General features: G+C 36.3%; 1 protein-coding gene across 6 annotated transcripts in view; it reads left to right on the forward strand.

Annotated features, from left to right (window-relative positions):
- Positions 1-14,997, forward strand: part of nup160 (nucleoporin 160) — a 34,605-nt gene extending 19,608 nt beyond the window's left edge. For 2 of the 6 annotated variants that reach the window (XM_043233808.1, XM_043233810.1), the window contains 20 exons: positions 844-1,004; positions 2,617-2,753; positions 3,476-3,546; positions 3,644-3,803; positions 4,093-4,162; positions 4,406-4,504; positions 5,109-5,231; positions 5,319-5,414; positions 6,209-6,303; positions 6,384-6,480; positions 7,262-7,367; positions 7,473-7,633; positions 8,082-8,142; positions 8,936-9,046; positions 9,812-9,935; positions 10,025-10,126; positions 10,196-10,337; positions 11,908-12,033; positions 13,886-13,981; positions 14,709-14,997. In XM_043233808.1, the coding sequence (XP_043089743.1) occupies positions 844-1,004; positions 2,617-2,753; positions 3,476-3,546; positions 3,644-3,803; positions 4,093-4,162; positions 4,406-4,504; positions 5,109-5,231; positions 5,319-5,414; positions 6,209-6,303; positions 6,384-6,480; positions 7,262-7,367; positions 7,473-7,633; positions 8,082-8,142; positions 8,936-9,046; positions 9,812-9,935; positions 10,025-10,126; positions 10,196-10,337; positions 11,908-12,033; positions 13,886-13,981; positions 14,709-14,792 (2,222 nt within the window). In that variant the 3' untranslated portion in view covers positions 14,793-14,997. Of the gene's footprint in view, positions 1-843; positions 1,005-2,616; positions 2,754-3,475; positions 3,547-3,643; positions 3,804-4,092; positions 4,163-4,405; positions 4,505-5,108; positions 5,232-5,318; positions 5,415-6,208; positions 6,304-6,383; positions 6,481-7,261; positions 7,368-7,472; positions 7,634-8,081; positions 8,143-8,935; positions 9,047-9,811; positions 9,936-10,024; positions 10,127-10,195; positions 10,338-11,907; positions 12,034-13,885; positions 13,982-14,708 lie in introns of those variants that run through there. The other 4 variants (XM_043233809.1, XM_043233812.1, XM_043233811.1 and 1 more) reach the window with 3 other exon arrangements.
- The last annotated feature ends 4,889 nt before the right edge of the window (positions 14,998-19,886 follow it).

The raw sequence follows: 19,886 nt of genomic DNA on the forward strand, positions 1-19,886 counted from the left end.
AGTGCTCAGTCAGTTATTTATCAAGATTGGAAGAGCCATGATATGTGTTTTGTTTTTTTCAACTCTGATTGTGTCTCAAATAAGAAATTCACATACACCTAAGATGGCTTGATGTAATTTTAATTTTTGTGTTAACTATTCCTTTTAAGGGTTGCCTCATCTTTGGTAATTTGCATATGCACTGGATTAGCGGTTGATACACATTAGTAAAAATTCTTAGAACATAGGTATTAACATAATATACACTCTCAATTAGAGCACATAAAAACACATCAATCAACATCAAACACTGCATAATTGAGGTGACATTAACTAGTGATTATGATAAACATACATAAAACAGTATACAATTCTAAAGACAGTATACAAGAACAATAAGAATGGAACACCATGACCTGGAGGATATGTGTTCCTTCAAAGAATATTTTCTCTGTGAATTAATAAGAAGAAAGTCCATTGTTGAGGGCATTATGTGCCTTTTCAAAGTCAGAGTTGCCCTGCCCACATACATCTTAAGTAATAAACTAGTTTTGGTTGCCATGGAACCAGATTCCTGTCGTGCCTTTCTGGGGTGTTCAGGTACATTTCAGTTACAGGTGATACAAATAGGTGTGTATCAAATGCTACAGTTACAAGTTTTTTAGTGTTTGTGGTTTTGATGTTTAATAACCCCTGATTATAGTCTGCTTTTTTGTTTTATGTAAATGGATAAAATATTTTTTCTTCTATGTATTTGTTTTATTCTTTTGTCCTTCACAGACAAAAGACAGTTGTGCAAGTTAAGAACGAGGATAAAAGCGTGACCTCTGTTTTAATATGTTTTAATAGCATGTTTGGTTGCAGGTCAGTCTCTAAGAGTGCGCATTAGCCTCTCGCAGCTCTACGGCAGCAGTGTGGCTGCTAGTCTGGTCTGTCAAGCTGTGTGTCAGACCTCTATGACCCGAACTCTGCTCTGCAGAGACCTGCTCATCCTGCAGCAGCTGTACCTGCGAATTGGAGAAAATGTGAGTAGACACACACATATACTTGGCACAAGTCTCAGTTAGGGCTGTTTGTGACATGGAAAGAGAGAAAAATGTTGTCTTTTTAAGGTAGAAAATGCAAATTTGAAAGCAAATACTGCTTATGAATTGAATTTAAGATGTGCACCTATTAGCACATTTTATTTAAAATACGTTGTTGATTATGATACAAACAGAATATAGTTCATTCACACTTTATTTATGCGCAAACAATGTTATGATGAATCTTTACAATTATAATATCAAGGAAAATATTCTGTATTGCTTTAAAGAGCCATAGTGCATTATACTGATAGCTCGGATGAACCACACTGTCCAATAATGATTAAGCAATAGTTTTTAAAATGGATACTAACAAAACAAAAATAGTGCTTTACTATTAAAAAAAAAAGTACCGAACCATACTTTGTAATTAAAATAAGCATTTTAATATGAATTGTTATTATCATTATTATTATTTTGATCCTTTTAAAGTTTATTGTTTATTAACTCTTTACATTTAATTTAAAAATGTATTGGTGATGGTATACACACTCTAATTAACAATAATACTAATACAGCTTTCATTTGTCTTAATGTCACATTGTAAAGTGCTACCATTTTATTTCAACAGTCATTACTGCTTTTAAATACGTACACAACGCCATAGCATTGAATTTATTCATATGGATATTGTGTGTATATACACAAAGAGCAAGCAAAAACATGCATATCAATCTCAAATGGCTGATCGATCTAAAAAATAAGTAGAAACATCTTTTTAAATGTAAAATTGGCAACACCAAAGATCCAAAAATTTTAAATAGTTTAAATTTATTAAAACTTTTGACATAATGTGTGATGTTTTGAACGTGCAGGCTCTTCATTAGACTGAAGAGCTAAATGTATACAATAGCTCTCAAAACAAACAGTACATGGTGTTAAAAAAGCAGCTTGAATCGAAGATGATCACTGTATAACATTAACTCAAGCCCTTTGTTAGCAGGTTAATTAACTAATCAAAATCCACCCTTTGCGTGAGATTAATCAAATATAAATGAAACATGGACTAAGTGTACAGGATATTTTGTCAAACTAAATCCAAAAACTGTAAATGATTTCTGGAATTACGTTGAGAATGTGAAACGGTGCTGTTTATATGTATTCTCTTGTGAATGGCTTGCTTAAAAACCTGCAGTTGCCATAACTGAAAAAAAAAATTATTTGGTAAATTTTTAATTCAGGTTGAATTCTCGAAATATTAAACTGAATTAAAGTTGATATTCCTAGTGTCACGCCTTTGGACTCATTGTTGTTTTCATGTACCACATGCTCTGTAACCTACTTTAAGTTAATTGTCTTATTGTATTCAGCTGTTTCTCATTAATTTAGTCATTTACTTTGTGTTCATATAGTTCCTGTTTAATTTGGTTCAGTTTGTCCGATCGTCGTTATTTATATGTATGGTTATGTTCTGTCTGCCTGCCTGTATGCATGTTTCTTTACTCTTTAGTAGAAGATTAAAGACTATTGAAAGTTGGACTCTCGTCGAGTGCTCCTTCTCTACAACCACACCGTGACACTTAGCTTCTGCATACCTACTTGTTTTTTGCAGATGTTTGTTCCAGGCGGTTCTCAGTTGCTGCAGCTCCAGCAGGACTTGATTTCTCGATGCTCTAGTCTGCTGTGCACATATCATCTGCTCAAACAGATGAGCCTGACGCTGTCCTCATCAGTTCCACTTGACATTCTGTGAGTCCACATGGTGCAATCCACACAAAAAAAATTCACATTTATTTGTAAGCCATGATTCATAACGGTAGGGGTGCGCTAAATGTTCAGGAACCGAAATTGAGAAAAAAAAGGTCTTTCAGTGTTTGGCCGACTCAAAGAAAAGACAGAATTAATTATGCCAAACAATGACGTGATGTGATAAAATATAGGCATGCATTAATAAAGCAACATGTCAGCAGTGTAAAGGGATTTAAAAGTGTCTGAGAAAGACGATACAAACACTACAAGCACCGACAGTGATAGTAAAGTGGGAGATGTTGGATCTTGAGTTGGTACTCAAACACCAACACAAACCACAATTTATATATAAAGCCTAACTTACTGGCCACTGCTGTGTACCATCAGAGTAATTACATAGGAAACATCTACTTAATATAAGGTTCTTTACCAAAAAGTGCTGTTAGTCCTGTTACACATTTGTATTTAATTACCAAAAATTAATTTCCAATGTTCTTTTATACATTTGTATTTACAGATACCATTCAGTGGGTTGCTACATATGTGTAGTTACACAAACATTAGTAGTTGATAGTTGTAGATGTACCAATGTGTAATTGCACTGTGGTTACATAGTACATATTGTTTATTTTTCTTATATAAGAGATAATACATAAGACTTTGAAAATTGTTCCTGGATTTATTAAAGGGCATTGTTTTATGCCTTACCTGTCTCTCTTTAGAAATGCCGATCTTCAGCACCTGTCTGTTTTGGAGCTATCCGACTCCACAACTCTTACATCCGGTAGATCAAGTAAGATGAGTTAATTGCCTTGATACAGACAAGTCTATGACTCAATGCTGATGAATCCTGACTGTTCCTCCTCGTGTTGTTTCTCTATTGTTTTTAGTGTTAAATCCTCCAACTGTGGTGGAGTTGTTCTACCAGAATATGGCCCGTAAAGCCATCATGACTCAGATCTTCTCCCAGCAGGATGTGGAGGGCAATCAGGTCATGTTGCACTGGCCACAAATGATCTCCAGTGTTGTGACACTACTCTGCCAGTTTCTGTATCCTCTTGATGTGCAGCATGCTGGCATAATACCAAAATTTCCATAGTCATTACAAATATGAATTAAATAAATAAAAAGATGAGATGGCACGGTTCAATACGATTTCAGTACAAGGAAAAAAAACAACAAATACTAAATGCATACTATGGGTTCTCATCTTATTTTCCACCTGGTTCTTTTGACGTCGCTATTAGATGCTTGATATTTGCAGCCAGTTCTTGATTGTAAAGCATCTGGATAAGATGTAGTTTATGAGTTCTTTATTTGCCTTGCATCACTTCACTAGCTGGCCCAGCAATCCCAGTTTCCACTTTCCTGAATGCCTGATGATAAACTGTCAGTATGCACAGTTGCAGGTGAGACATCCATCATCACCTGTCTTAGTTCACAGAAAAAAATTGCCAGGTTTTATTTACTCCCGATTACAATAAAGAAACTATGATATTGATATGATAAAGCCTTTAATTGCAGTAATTATAGTCTTCAGATCGATGTGTTTGTGTTCTTCATACCAGTTAATATTTAATACTTTTTAAAATGTAATGTCTAGTTCATGCCTAAAAGGATATTTTTAATTTAATTTTATTGCCTCTATACAGGAATATGTTCGGTTAGTTGGGCCCTGGTGCCAGGTTAATGTGGGATCCTATCGTTTTGTTTTGGGTCAGTGCTATCTGGCCAGTGGTGAGGGCCAGAAGGTAAGGACCTTTGACCTGCTGTAGCTTTCTGAATTCAAATGCCATGTGCATCATCTGGTCCTCTTTACTACTAGTTAAAGCACAAAATAAACATGAATGAACCTCAGTGCTATACTTAGCTTTTCTGTATTAAATACTTAATACAGGATAAACTCATCATGAAAAAATACTGTTTAAATGTTTTTATTTAAAAAAAAAAAAACATGTATATCATTAAAACGTTCCTCTTATGATAAAGCAGCCTTATGAGCATTTCCATTTTTTAATGCAAATCAGTTTTAAACTGCCTCTCCGTTTGAAACGGGTGGAGATTTAACATTCAAAAGACTGGCTTTATTGACGAGATGTGCAAGAATATATTGTGTGATATGTTGCCCATTCCTAGGTTCAGTTGTTCTCAGCATTTGATTGTCAAGAAATTACTTTTATTTATTTTATTTGTTGATTCATTTTACTTTTAAAAAAAGTAAATTTTTATTTATTTTTGCATTGCAAAACAAAGACATTTGTCATCTTTTCTATTTTTTTTAAAACATTTTTATATGTACAATGTTTGTTGGCAAATTGTGTCGGCCATCTGTGAATGCATTTTGTGTGGTTTTAGGCATTACAGTGTTTCCAGCAAGCAGCTGCTGAGGTGGATAAAGAAGAGTTTTTAATGAAACTCACAGGTTCAGACGAAGAGACTGCTGCTGCAACTGCTCCACGATTACTTTATTATAACAAGGTATGCGTCTGTTAGAAGAACAGACCATTTAAAACGATGATTCAGTATCTAAATTGTGATGTAATGGTTCTAATTGTTTTTGTTCAGGTTCTGAGGTTATTGGAAGATATTGGTTTGCCAGAGCTTGTGATTAATTTGGCAACGTTGGCCATATCTGAAGCTGCGAATGATGAGAGAAGCCAGGTAACTTTGTTTGTTTGTTTGTTTGTTTTTAGAACGCTTAATTAATTAGTTAAGTTATTCAACTTAATTACTAATTAAGTTAGTCATTAAGTTGTGTGTATATATATATAAGTTTTTTTTGGTCTGAATGCCAAATTTGGCTCTTCCAAGATTGGTAATGCGGGTGGATAGTGGCCATTACTTTGAAACTCCCTAAATTATGTATATCAGTCATGTGCGTGTTTGTGAGAATGTCAAATTCTTCTTGGCTGGCCTCTGAATTGACATGGTGTAAGCTTCATTCGTTCTTTATAGTGAAATCCTCTGACATCTTCAGCAATTAATATTGATTGCTCACTTGTCTATTCGGCTTCTGTCGTACATTGTGCCAGAGGTCAGCCAACAAACCGGAAATTGACGTTCTCATGAACCAATCTTAAACCAATTTTGAAAAATAGAAAGACTTGATAACTGCCTGGAGAAGTATAGATTAGTTTTGCGACGGACCTATACAGTTTATGGACCTTCAAAATAATGACCATTGTCCACCAGCAATACCAAGATTGGAAGAGCCAGAATAATGTATTTTATAAAAACTCTGATTGTGTGCGTCTGAAAAGAAAGTCATACATATCTAAGAAGCTTGGGGGTGAGTAAAATTGAGGTAATTTTCATTTTTGTGAGAACTGTTCCTTTAGCTCTTATATAGAATGTCACTTCTTTGCAACTTTTTTAGGAGCACAAACATCTTGTAACATTACAAAAACAAATGAAAACATGAAAATGCATGATATACATGAGAATCTGAATTGTAGGCTGCACTGTGGACTCGTATATTCAAGCATCATCTGGATCTTGGACACAACAATCAGGCATACGAGGCCCTGACGCAGAACCCTGATTCTAGCAGGTACATTGCACTGACATAATTTTCCTTTAATCCACAGTTTAAAGTGAAATATGCAAGCTCTGTGTTGTCTGTGGTTGCAGGCAGCTGGACTGTCTCCGACAGCTGGTGGTGGTTTTGTGCGAGCGAGCTCAACTCCGAGATCTCGTCCAGTTCTCATTTGTTAATTTGCATGATGAGGTGGGTCAGAAGACTCTTATGCATGAGCCTTACAGATATTTATTATTATTTCTGTTGTTCAAACATACTTTTATGGGTTTAATCTCATACCTCTGTAACTTTAGTATAGGGACCAATTCAGACTATTAAATAGTTTCTTATTAGCATGCCTATTATTAGTGATGTTTATTAGTGCTGCTTATAAAGCACAAATTCTCTGTGAATATATTTAACATCTGTAATCTTACCCGATAAATTTAACTGCCTTACTAATGATTAATACACTGTAAATTAGAAGTTTGAGGTTTGTTAATTGACGAGAATGAACCTTAATTGGTTCTCTTGTTGACCTCTGATAATGTTAACATACAAATAACTGCAAATTATGTCATGGTTTAATTGTTTTAATCTTTATTCTTAAAATGATTGTTAAAATTGCTGCTACTGCATCCTGTTCTTCCGCTATCCAGAATTGGGTAATTTTTGTTACATTTTTAATTTATTTTAATTAAAGCAATAAGCCCCAAGACATGCACAATCATAGCAGTTAGGCATTTATTTCAGAGTCTATGATCCTCCACAACTTCATACAGAGCGTTCTGATGAGGGGGTTAAAAAAATTACTTCTAAATGATCATGTTTTTTTATGTAAAATATCTTCATAACATTTACAGGCGAGCCTCCATGAACAGTACAAAATAATACACAGAAGGAGTTCATGACCCCTTTATATTCAGCCATTTCAAAGTCAAAATGTTTTATTTTATTTATTTTTAAACAACCAATACTTTTTTTTTTTCAGGTGGTCAGCATCATTGAATCTCGAGCAAGAGCTGTGGATCTCATGACTCACAACTACTATGAGCTTCTGTATGCTTTTCATATCAATCGTCACAACTATAGGAAAGGTAAAACTGTTATTGATTGATTGTTCAAATGAGCATTGAAAGTAATTGTTTTATTCCAGCTTGATTTGGCCATTAAGCCAGCTGTGATTTGTTTATGTGTTTAAGCCGGTACAGTGATGTTTGAGTATGGTATGCGTCTGGGCCGTGAGGTGCGAACTCTGCGCGGTCTCCAGAAGCAGGTCAACTGTTATCTAGCTGCCCTCAACTGCCTGCGTCTCGTTCATCCGGACTACGCCTGGATTGTGCAGCCCTCGTCAGGAGCAGCGGTAAGCATCTGGAACATTGTCACAGAATAGTTTAGTTAGAATAAAATTCAATACATACATGTATGTTTATGTGTATACATGGTTTTTATCAGTCACACATAAAGATTTCTCATTGCATTGGATACAAATAAATCAAAAAGAAAAATAAAGTAGCATCTTTGAAACAAATAATTCTAGAGCATTTTTCAGAACTAGCATTACACAGCGTCCGGTTAGAATAACCACAATTGTCGTTTCACATGTCCAAGACTTAATACACAGTGCAGAAGGCAGATGCATGTAAAATAAGAGTGTTTCCAAAAGAATGCAGTAAATAGATTTTTAGCAATTAACTACTTTAACCTGCAGTAAATCTAATCAGTACATCTATAACACCATTTTATAACATATATTCATGTATTTAATATATATTCATTTATTTTTCATGTATATCATGATTCTTGAGCAGTATGAGCGACCAGGTACATCACCAAAAAGGAACTATGATGGTGAATTTGCTGCAAATCCAGGTAATTGCTCCCACATTTTACACCCTTTAAAACTGTGTGGACTGTACTGTTTTTCACCTCTCTAATACTTAAATATTTGTGTCTGTTAGTAGTCTAATTGGCTGTTCAGAATTTAGTATTTTTAACCATTTAAACATTTTACAAGTGAACAACCTTTTAAACATTTTACTATCTGTCCTCCACTTAAAGGAATAGATCACCCAAATTCTGTCATCATTTACTCACTCTCAAGTTGTTCCAAACCTGTATGAATTTCGTTGCTCTGCCGAGGATTGCAACCAGTAGGAAAGTTGGTAACCAGGCTATTTTGGGTCACCATTGACCCAAAGCTTATAAATGACTAATGCAAGAAGTTCTATGCCATCCTGTCAGGAGGTAAACACACCCATGCTTAATGAAAGAATTTTCCAGCATGGATTGCCATCGATATCCACGGCATTTAGACTTCTTGTAGTGCAACCATTTTATGGCATCAGAATAATGGCGCCCCCCACAGTCCAAAATAAATATAAAATGAGGGCCCTTTTTTTTTAAAATAACACAAACTATTCATTGATTTTTTTTTTTTATTTTTTTTTTCAACATATTTCAGTAAGACATAATTTGTGTTATATTAAGCCATACTAATACTAATATTAAGGCTTAATACCCAGGGATCCCTTTAAAAATCATACTGGTCCCAGACTATTAAACTGCTATGTATTTATTTATCTATTAGCCTATTAATCTAATAATCGGTGCATTTTTAATATAGCAAAATTTTGAGTTGTTGTTGTTTGTCATGTGATCACAGTAAGTCAACAGATCGACATTCTTGAGCTAAAAGACTTGGAGAAGGAGTATGTTCTTGCTCGGAGTAGACTGACATTGGCTCAGCAGGACCCCCCCTCAGCCGCCATCGCAGGTAATGACTTGAGGGGTTATATACTTTGTACTTTGTATTATATACTTTGTATTGTACCCTTTTGTCCAATTTTAAATTATCATTAAGTTACATTTCTTTTATCAATATAACTTGCATGACAATCGTATTTTGTCATATGTACAGCTTTTCTAATGCACTTTTTCTCAATTAAGCTTTCTTGAGCTTTGAACACAATCTCAAAACTACATCCAGACTTCTTGTAATTACTGGATAATGCAAAAAAATGTACCTGAACATTGTTTTTTTGTTTACCAAACTTCATATCTTGATGCTATTTTCTTTTCACACAAACAAACGCATATCTACTTTTCTGTCTACACATCTCTGCTATTAATGAACCTCACTGCATATGACATATAATGCAACAACAAATTCAGGAGCATTGTCACCTAATGAAATTATTATCAACACTTACAATTTGAGTAAAAGAACATGGGCAGACTAAAATAAATAGCGACACAGTAGCAAACAATTACAAAATTTCAAAACAGAAATTTAATTAATCCAAAGTTTTAACACTAAGGAGTAGGCTAAAGCACAAAAATAAAGGCAAATTTAACCTGTTACGGTTATAAATACCCTGTTTTTAATTTTTCAACAAAATCGGATTATAAATAACACAATTTTATTAAAAACCTATGAGATATTTTGTTGAAAAACTGTTATGTACAGTTACAAAACAGCCATGGGTACATTTTACCCCATGGTTGTTCTAGTGTTAAAAGATTGTTATTTCTTTTACAGGAGGTGCATCTTCACAAGAGATGGTGGCTCTGCTGGTGCAAACAGGACTTTTCGACACAGCCTTGATACTTTGTCAGACCTATAACTTGTCTCTCACGCCCGTCTTTGAAGGACTGACCTTCAAGTAAGTTGATTGAACCTCTGTCTGCCCTGTCAAAATCAGCTGGCTGCGTTTTGTTTTGACGTTTGCACGACATGTGTTTCTGTGTGTAGGTGTATCAAACTGCAGTATAAAGGTGATCAGGACCAGACTGAGGTGTGGAACTGGCTTGCAGCTAATCAGTTGCCAACTATTATTACTACTAAAGAGTCCAGGTCTGTTAAAATACTTGTTACACCGAATACTGCTCTATGTCTTTCTAAACTGAATTTCTCTCCACACAGCGCGACAGATGAAGCTTGGCGGCTCTTAGCTCATTATTTAGAGAAATATCCCTCACAGAACTCTCAATATCATCAATGTGTCATCAACAAGTTGCTGTCACATGGGGTGCCAGTGCCTGATTGGCTGCTTAATTCCTACAAGGTTGGTGTTTTTCTTTTCTCTTCAGCATCTAGGCTGGGGTCATAAATGGAAAAATTATATTTTCCTTAAAACCTATGCAAAAAGGCATTTGTTCCATTTAAGGTTTTTTTTTTTTTGCTTTATTAAAGCTGTTTTTCAAGTGTGGCAACGTTTGTAACTCAACATAATGTACTGAAGATAATTATATCTGACTGCCTGTGTGCCAGTGAAGTCATTTAAGGCCCTGCTATGTGGAAAATGCTTAAGAAATCACAGAATTAAGTTATAAAAATGGAATTTACAGTTTAGCATGGAGTGTCACAGAATGTCTTAATTAATAATTCAAAAGTAGGTCATTATTCTTAATGTCTATTAATCTGGGCTTGTGTCTGTAAATATTAGGCTGCAAAAAGACTTTCTGCATAAATTCAGCAAGTGGTGTATGTCTCCATGTAAATTAATGTAAAGATGGAGTTTCATTTGCTACACACAAACTAAAGCACTAAAGGAGTGATCACAATATTTATTCTTTTCTTTATTTATTTGTAGTAATGTTTAATGCCTTCATTCGATGACCAGAAAAAATGGAATTTGGAAAAACAAATTACTTATAGGGCCATACTTTGTAAGTCATAAAGGATGCATGAATGGCTTGAACTGGCTTTTATTTTCTTTCTTCAACAGGTATTAATTTCATGTAATTTAATTGCAATTAGGGCAGTCATTTTTAATGCATGTGATTAACCCCCCAAAAATTGTGATTTAATATTTTTGAATATAAATTTACCTTTTGGTGAGGTTCGACCAGACTTCTTGCTGTCATCGCAATGATGAAGGTTATTTATCATTACTCATTATTCAAAGGGAAGGCTGTATCACAAACAGTGTTGCAGCCAGAGCTTTCATGTTAAGGCTTTTACACAGCAGAAAAACATGACAACAACCACTATAGATTATAATGAACACACAATTATGATTGGATATGGTTTGTATGCGATTTTCTTGAGATTTGGATATTTTCATAACACTATGAACATACGAAAAGCTAATTTGTACAGTGATGCAGAAGGCTATAAATAGCATATTTTAACAAGAGTAAATGACCAAATTCCACAAGTGATTGCAAAATGAATTTATTAAACATTCAATGATGGTTTTAAAGTCAGTTTTGAGTAAAAGTGTACTATTCATTACATAAATTCTTATATAGCATCGTGCTTATGTTAGCTCTAATGCAGCTGCAGAACATTTCATAATGCATTTTGTCACAATATACTTCACGTAAGATCACAAGAAAATGAAAAGAAAATTTTTTTTTTTTTTATTTTATTAGTCAAACTAAAATAAAATGTACAAAAATCAATGCCATTCTTTTTTTTTCATTTTTTTTTTTTCATTTTATATGTGTGATTTAATCATGATTAATTACAGCCATGGCTGTGATTAACACGATTACATTTAATCAAATATCCACTAATTTAAAAATTGGCTTACTTGGCTTTATTTACATTTGTATGTTTACAAACATGATTTGTACACTGTCCCTGCTCTCAGTTTGGGTAACACTTAAGGATGATTGTTTCTTTGTCAGGAAATAGATGCTGCGTCATTGTTGCGTCTCTATCTGAACTATGATCAGTTAGAGTCTGCAGCTGAGCTCGTACTGGAGTATGTGGATGCTCTGCTTGGAAAGGGACATCAGTATTTTGGAATAGAGGTATGTAGGTCTGGCAGCTAGTACAACATCAATAAGTACTTGATTTGAAGTATTTGAGGGCAAAATTAATGAAAACTTTATGGTTTGTTGCAGACATTTAAGGATGTTATTTGCTAAAATTGCAAACAAGAAAAATACATTTGCTATTAAAATGTATTAAAGTTTGTAGCAATGAATGAGGTACCATACTGATCACAAGTCACTAAAGGGAGCGGGGCTTACCAATAGGTCAGTTATTTTAATAATCGATTAGATGGCCAATTATTTTGGATGAATTTTTTTTAATCATTTACTATGGTTTTACTGTAGCAACACTCAGAAATGTGAGGATATTCACATTGAATTGTTTTACAGATCTAATGGTGTATAATTATAGCATGTATTTGTGACTTAAGCTATAGCATGTGTGCATGTATACTGAACGTTTTTAGACTACAAATAGGCTACCTAAGAAAACTAAAATATTTATATATTTGCCATGGTACTGAGGTGCTGTATGTGTGGTTTTAACTGTTTAACATAACTCTTGACACATACAACATGTATGGTAACATGTACAAATCTACAGAAATCTTGTAGCATATGAGTTAAAAGTCCTGAAGTCCATATTGTCAGACTAAAAAAACAAACTTCACAGTTATTCAGTTTCCCACATTTAGTTGACTCTTTGTCCTCCTGAAGCTTGTTCATGGATGTCTGAGGTGAAGCTTTACATCAGGTTGCTGCATATGAGATGACAAGGCATATACACATACCTGAAACACAAGAAACAGCAGACCAGCAGTATTCATGCATAGACCTTTTTAGATCATTTAGTAAAGCTGTTAATTTCTCCTCAAGTCTTTTTGCTTTTCATGCCCCCCTTATCCAGTGTCCAGATTTTCCACAGTAATGACACTTGCCCTCCCTCTTAGGACATTTACATTTTTGTCTGTTCTCTGTGTTGACCTTAAAGAATTTTGTTGCGATCCTTACTCTGGCTTTAACATCAGCATCTCTTTCCCAAGGAGCTAATGTGTCTAGGTTACTTCTGAGAGTTTTGTTGGACCAAATTAGACTAATGACAAAGCAGATCTGTACTCTAATAAAAGGCCATCAAACCATGTGTGAATGAGTGGCCCTTAATAAACCAATAGCTGCTCTGGAGTGTCAGCTATTGCATTATATGATGCAGCTGGCTGAAAGCTCACTTTCAGTGTAGCTACTTAGTTTAATCTTTCTTCTGCATAAAGCTAGTGACCTTTGACCAGTCCACTTTTGGTCCCATAATGTTTTGTAACTCTCCCAGAACTCCCTCTTTGTTCATCTTTATTTGTTGAAACACATAATTATTTACAGGACTTTCAAAACCTTTGAATTCGGTCACTGTTAGGATCTGTGACAACATGGATGGCTTCAGCTGGAAATGTCACATTTTTCTGGAGAATTCTCCAAATCTCAAATCTCACTAAGGCAGTGTTACATTTGTAGTTATATACGTTTAGGGGGCAGTGCTTGGGAATGGAGACAAAGCACTTTAGGTTTCAAACTCAGACAAAGCATGTAAATTACGTATTTACGTATAGCCACCTTCCCCCTTGCTGCAAACTTTACTTGAGAGAATCATCTGTGTGATCTGATCCTTTGTCAAATCTTTACCATAAAGGCTTAACATGGTGTATTTAACTTTTTTTTGTTATGCTGTGTCAGAAGGTTTAGTGTATTATAAGCAGATTCTTAAATTTGTAATACCACAATAAAATAAATGCATGTTTGATATAGACATCTATTCTTACTGGATTACAAGGAATGTTTGTACTTTTTTGTACAGAACTCTTAGTGTATTTATTATTTTCATTTGATTTCCTGACAGCGGCCGCTCTCGGCTACAGCATCCCTGGTATGGCTTCCTTATACATCAATCGATCAGCTCTTAAGAAACCTCAGTGAAAGCCAGATAAATGAAAAGGTGAAGCATTTTCACCCAAATTTTTTCATGATGCCTGAAATTATTTCATGATTACTGAATCAATATTACACCGTTAATGATGAATGTTTTTTCATCCATTTTATCTATTAGATGTTACGGGACTGAACTGGTCTTGATTACATTTTAGTTTTAGTTTAATTTATATGAATGAAGCTCAAAGCACTTAATTTTCAGATGAATAAAAGCATGTCTGATCTGTGAAACTGTTAAAGGAATAGTTCACCCAAAAATGTCTCACCACAAAGTCATCCTAGGTGATAACATGTGATAACCCCTGAAGATGTATAGGTTAAGTGTACGGCACAGTACTTGCGGATATAACCGATTTCCAAAATAATGACCGCTATCCATGAACATTACCAAGCTTGGAACAGCCAGGATAATTTTTTCAGACTGTATTCATTTGAAAGAAGAAAGTCATGTACACCTAGGATGACTTTGTGTTGAGATATTTTTGGGTGAGCTATTACTTTCATTTTTTTCTGTGGGATTCTATATAATAAAGACATTCAAGCAATTATTTTTTTATAACAAGACTGCCAGTATTAAAAATAAAATCTGATATTTTCTTGTAACAAAACTGGGAATTCAAACATATTTAGTAACAATCTTAAATTTCAAAGTGGGCAATTAAACAAATCAAAGTATGATGATATTTTGCATGAATTGTTTTTTGATGTTCTTTTTTTTGCTTCTCTGTCTACAGATGTACAAGAATCTGAAAGATAAGCTAGCAGAGTATCACCGTCTTGTGGATCAGAGCAGCAGAAACAGACTTATGGCCCGTTAACAGCCACCTGAAACTGCACTACGGACATGTACTTGTTATGAATAATTTTGGGGAAACTGCTGAAAATGCATTTGTACCATTAATTATATAATAGAAAAATGTGCATTTTTTTATATAGACATTGTGTGAAACATCTTAAATTTTGTATGTTGACTTAACTGGTGTAATTTAAATAAGGAATGCAATAAAACAGTTGTCTAATTGATATGTTGACATAATACCTTTATTTTCAATTTAAAGGTTTATTTTGAAACCAATCTGCAGAATAAACTCAATTTGTAACATCACAGGTGAACAAACTGGCAAAACCCTGATTACATTTGAAGTCAACATGTTTACCATGCTTCTGAAAAGCAGATCAAGGGATTCAGCAGGTATTAAAAAGCCTTAATTTGCCCTTTCACAAGTTAAGGCCTAGAAAGGACTTTACAGTACTGTGGAGCAGAAAACTCTGAAAATGCATTACTTTAAATGTTGCACTACATAAAGATAAAAAAAATTGTAAAGGGGAACAAATACTGATTTATCTAAATATCCTTAAATTTACTAAACACAAGTTATCCCCGGAATGATTTTTTGAGATGGAATAAATGTCAACTGGGCATGAAAACTGAAAAATAATTGGCAGATATTTGATATTGTTGCAAACTCACTTCAGTCTCATGTAAATTAATTTGAAGTATCTTTAGATGATCTCAGTCCCTCCAGTAACAAAAGCATTGGATTGAAGCATTGGGACAACCATCTAGAGCGCCTGTGGAGGGTGCTGTCCGAACTGCAGGGAGCAGAGCCAACCCCCGCAAATGCCACTTTGCCCTTGCTGAAGTCCAGGGATTTCAGGTGGGAAGGGGCCTCATCCAGCCGCAGGAGAAGAAGGTAGAGGCAGTCCAGAAAGCCCTGAGGCCCCAGACCAAGTCCCAGGTACAAGTTTTTTAGACACCGGCCGTGGAGGAAGCCTTCCAAGCGGTGAAGGAAGCCCTAACATAGGAACAGAGCATCCCGAGAGGAGATCAGCGTTGCCCTGGCAACCAACCCAGTACACCTGGCTGCACTCATCACCAGAGATTGGCCACACCTGCAGCTCATCAAGTTGGTGCTATAAAGCCCCACGTGGAGGAACAGCGAGTTGAGCTACGACTCCATGGCAAACGGACTAACATTATCTCTCTTTTCCCCTCTTAGACAGCAGTGTGTGACCAATCTCTGCACCAGAGCACCCACTGCACCACGGAGACTGGGATAAAGAGCACTTTGGATCACCAGAGCATTGAGCCTTCACTTCTTCACCGCTCCTTAGTATTGTCACTAAAAGAAATCCACTCTCCGGGTTTTTTTTTGAGCTCTCCTTGTTGTGTGATTCTTCACCCTGTTACACAGGTTATCCACATACTGCAGCAAACAGGTGTCCGGAGGTAGTTGTGCATCCTTGAGCATCTCGTGCACTACTGCGGAGAACCAAGAAGGCGCATTGGTCAGACCCATGGGAAGTCGTTGGAATGTGTATTGGGTGTGGTCAAAGGTGAATGCTAACATAATGCTAACATAAATTTTCCTTAAATCCTGTGGTAATCGCCAAGAACCATTAATCTTTTTAACTGGATTAATCGGTGTATTGTATGGTTTATGAGTACGGATCAGAATGCCATGAGCCCGTAACTGTTCAATAACAGGCCGAATTCCATCTTCCTTTTTCTTGAGAGAGGGGTATTGTTTGCAATAGACTGGTGTGCGTTAATAAGGTCTGCTTCGTGCGGAAGTGCTGTCTGAATTGTGGGCAAAACATAAATATGATGTAGGACTAACAAAAGGCTATGAGCCAGTTGTAATTACTCCAAAATCTGATTACAGGTGTAGAAGATTTCTATTCAGACAAAATATGGATTTATCAAGTGTAATCAATGTGAAACTATTCAGGAATATGTCATGGGTCTCCTCCATTAAAATCATGCCACGGTCACATGTTGGCATAAGGGGAAGCCTGAAGTGTGTGGACACACGAGTTAACTGTAAAAGGCCTCTTTCTTTACCATGTGTTGGGGATGGGTAGCATGTAAAAGGATTTCTATCTTTATCATAACCCGTGGCTGGCCACCTTCTGTCCATTATTGTAAACATAAGGGCAATTGTGGTAAAGGTATGGAACACGCCTTAAAAATCTGTATAAAAGACACAGCCGAAAAACACTCTGGAGGTCTCATCTGCAGAGAGATACTCGGCTTTATTTCTGTTGTTAATAAAGTCTATCTTTTGGCATCAAAACCCTTCGACTGAGTCTGATTCTCCGCGAGAAAGAAAAGAACCATGACACAGGCCGTGTCAGAAACAATACCCATTAAAAATGGAAGCAATTATGGGGATAAAACCATGTCTCTTGAGTCTCTGTTGAGAGAGAGGATTATTGTGCCATGCAACGATTCACCAGTTCTATCACCCATCTGCCCAGTGAAAAGGATTAGAGATAAAGGCCAGCCAAAAGATTGGAGTTTTGTACAGTAAATACAAGTTTTGCAAGCAGTAAATGCAGCTCTCAGACCAAGACCAGTTTCAGTTCCAAACGCATACACAATCGTGTCACATACCACAGGATGCAAAATTCTATTCAGATTTGGCCAGTGCATTCTTTAGTGTATCTGTGGACAATGGCTGTCAATTCTGATTTGCATTTGAATTTAATGGGAAAAAAATACTTGGACACAAATCGCTCAAGGTTCTGTATAGCGAAGCGTTACAAAGAAGTCTCGAACCCTTGACTCTGAAGGCTGTAACTGCTTTCAGTATGTAGACGATTTGCTGTTGGCAAGTTCAGATGAAGAGACGTATGTAAAAGACACTGTGACTCTCCTGAAACACTTGGCTCAGTTCCTGTTCTGGGCTACGTTCCTGTTCTACATTTGCATACTTTTGTTTTACTGGTCTCCACCTCTGTGTACTCCTCCCACTCTGAAACATAAACTTCAACCTAGCATGTTTCAGTTAGATTTGTTTCTTGGAGATTTCTTGAAGATTTTCTTGAAGATTGCTTGACGATTTTCTTAAAGATTTCTTGAAGACTTCTTGCAGATGACTACAGCAACGAAATAAAAATTAACTCCTGCTTTACCAAGAATCTCCTGGTCTCTTCTTAAAAAGAAGCTAAAAAAAAGTTTCCAACAACTTCAACGATCACACAAGAGTTGCCTTATTGCACGTGAGAGATCGCCAGTGGGGGAGGGGAAATTCGGACCACGTTAATGGAGATCGAGCGTGAGTTATCCTAAAATGTCCCAAGAATTAAAGTGCTAAATAATGTATGTTATTATATATGTTTACCGAGCATGCAGTAATTCTTATACTTTATTCTGTGTTAGAGGGGAGAGCAACGAAATGTGAGATCGAGTGTAAATGACCATGTGAGCTTTTGCTGTGTGCTGTATCATTGTCTGTATCATTTTGTGTAGGAAATTATGAAATAGTGCGTGCACTTCAATCTGCACCGCAGCAGGTCCCTTCTGTCTGTATCGCTGGTGCATGTGTACCCTTGGTTCTGCGCGCTGGAAGCACAGCCCAATAATACCACACGAGTGAAATCAATCTGGTTTATTCAAGCAAATGCTCAAAAACATCAAGTCTGTCTTCAGCTTATATACATAGGGAAAAATAGGAGTGCGCCCAAAAAGGAGGAACTTGGTCCCCAAGCCATGACATAGAAAAACATATACATATATGGTAATATTGGTTAAACTTGTTCTAACAGCTCAGCAAAACCAAAAAGAGGGAAAAACAGTGGGAGTGAGAACCTTGTGAAAGCAAGATACATTGTCACCTTGAGGTGGTAGAAGGGCCAGTTGCTATCTAGCCAAAACAGATCTCTGTACGCACAAGGCGTCTATACGTTTTTGTAACCTTGTTTAACCTTGTGTAAAATTGAAGGGCCTGTGATTTTTGGGTTTTGGTAACAGTGATTTGGATCCTGTGAAACCTATTCAGGAAAGTTGTAATTTAGTTTCTGGAGACCACTGACGTTAATTAGGAGGTTGTCTCTGTAAATTTATTTATTTTTATATTCATTTGTCTTAGATGGCCGTGAATTAAACCTTAATGCTGAGTTTCCTTTAAGGCTCAGTCGAGAATAAAAGAACCCTTATATGTTAGATGTTCTGGGGGTGTTTTTGTTTTTTTTATTTAGTACAAGTACATCTGCCCGGCCACATCTAATTTTGGTACCAGGAGTGGGGTTCTGTTTTGTTTGGGGCTGATTTAGTTTTTTTTGTAACAACAGTGCAAACAACGGTAGTGGCAAAAGGCGACTAAGTGCTGAAAGGACCTGCAGTGCCATCCTGACAGAAGCGACAGCAGTACAGCAGTGCCAGTGCATCAGGACTCCTGTGTGTAAGGACAACGAGAAGGACAGTGTTGAACTGATTGTTTAAGAACTGAAACTGCCAGAGCCTACAGTTTAAAGTCATGGATGCTGAGGACATCAGAGGTGCAGCTGCGATGGAGGAGAACTTTCAGGGTGCAGGTGCTGCGGCGCCAGAAATGGACATTGAGGGAGGTAGCCTTTTCTCACAGCTTCAGTCCCAGATCTCGGAGCTGGGACGTAGACATGATGAAGTAATGTCAGCTCTCACTAACGTGATTAATGTTCATACTAGGTCCTATGTGTATATCCCAAGAGAGAAACAAAATGTACCATTCAGTGGGGACCCAGGTAAAGACTGCCAAAATGTTGATGAGTTAATTGAGGAACTGGGGAGGGTTATACAAGTGAGGGGGTTAAATGTTGAAGATCAGGTAGATTTTATTCTCTCCCACTTGAAGGGGTCAGCTTTGGATGAAGTGAAGTTGTGTATGGGGGGGAGGATAGGGCAGCTGAAGACTTGTTCTCATATTTGCAGGCAGCTTTCAGAGAGAAACGTAGCACCTCTCAGCTGTTGCACACATTTTATGCACGAAAACAATTGGATGGGGAAGATTTTTGTGATTTTTCACATGCGCTGTGTTACGTCCCCGGACAAATGTTGTTGTTTTTTTCTTCCCTTTGTATTGTTCCTTCCCTCTCTATATATATCTCTCTCTCTCTATCTCTCTGCTTGTGAGTAGGAGGTAATGGGC

The sequence above is a fragment of the Puntigrus tetrazona genome, unplaced genomic scaffold (genome assembly GCF_018831695.1).
Source record: "Puntigrus tetrazona isolate hp1 unplaced genomic scaffold, ASM1883169v1 S000000978, whole genome shotgun sequence".
In the NCBI taxonomy this organism is placed as follows: Eukaryota; Metazoa; Chordata; class Actinopteri; order Cypriniformes; family Cyprinidae; genus Puntigrus; species Puntigrus tetrazona.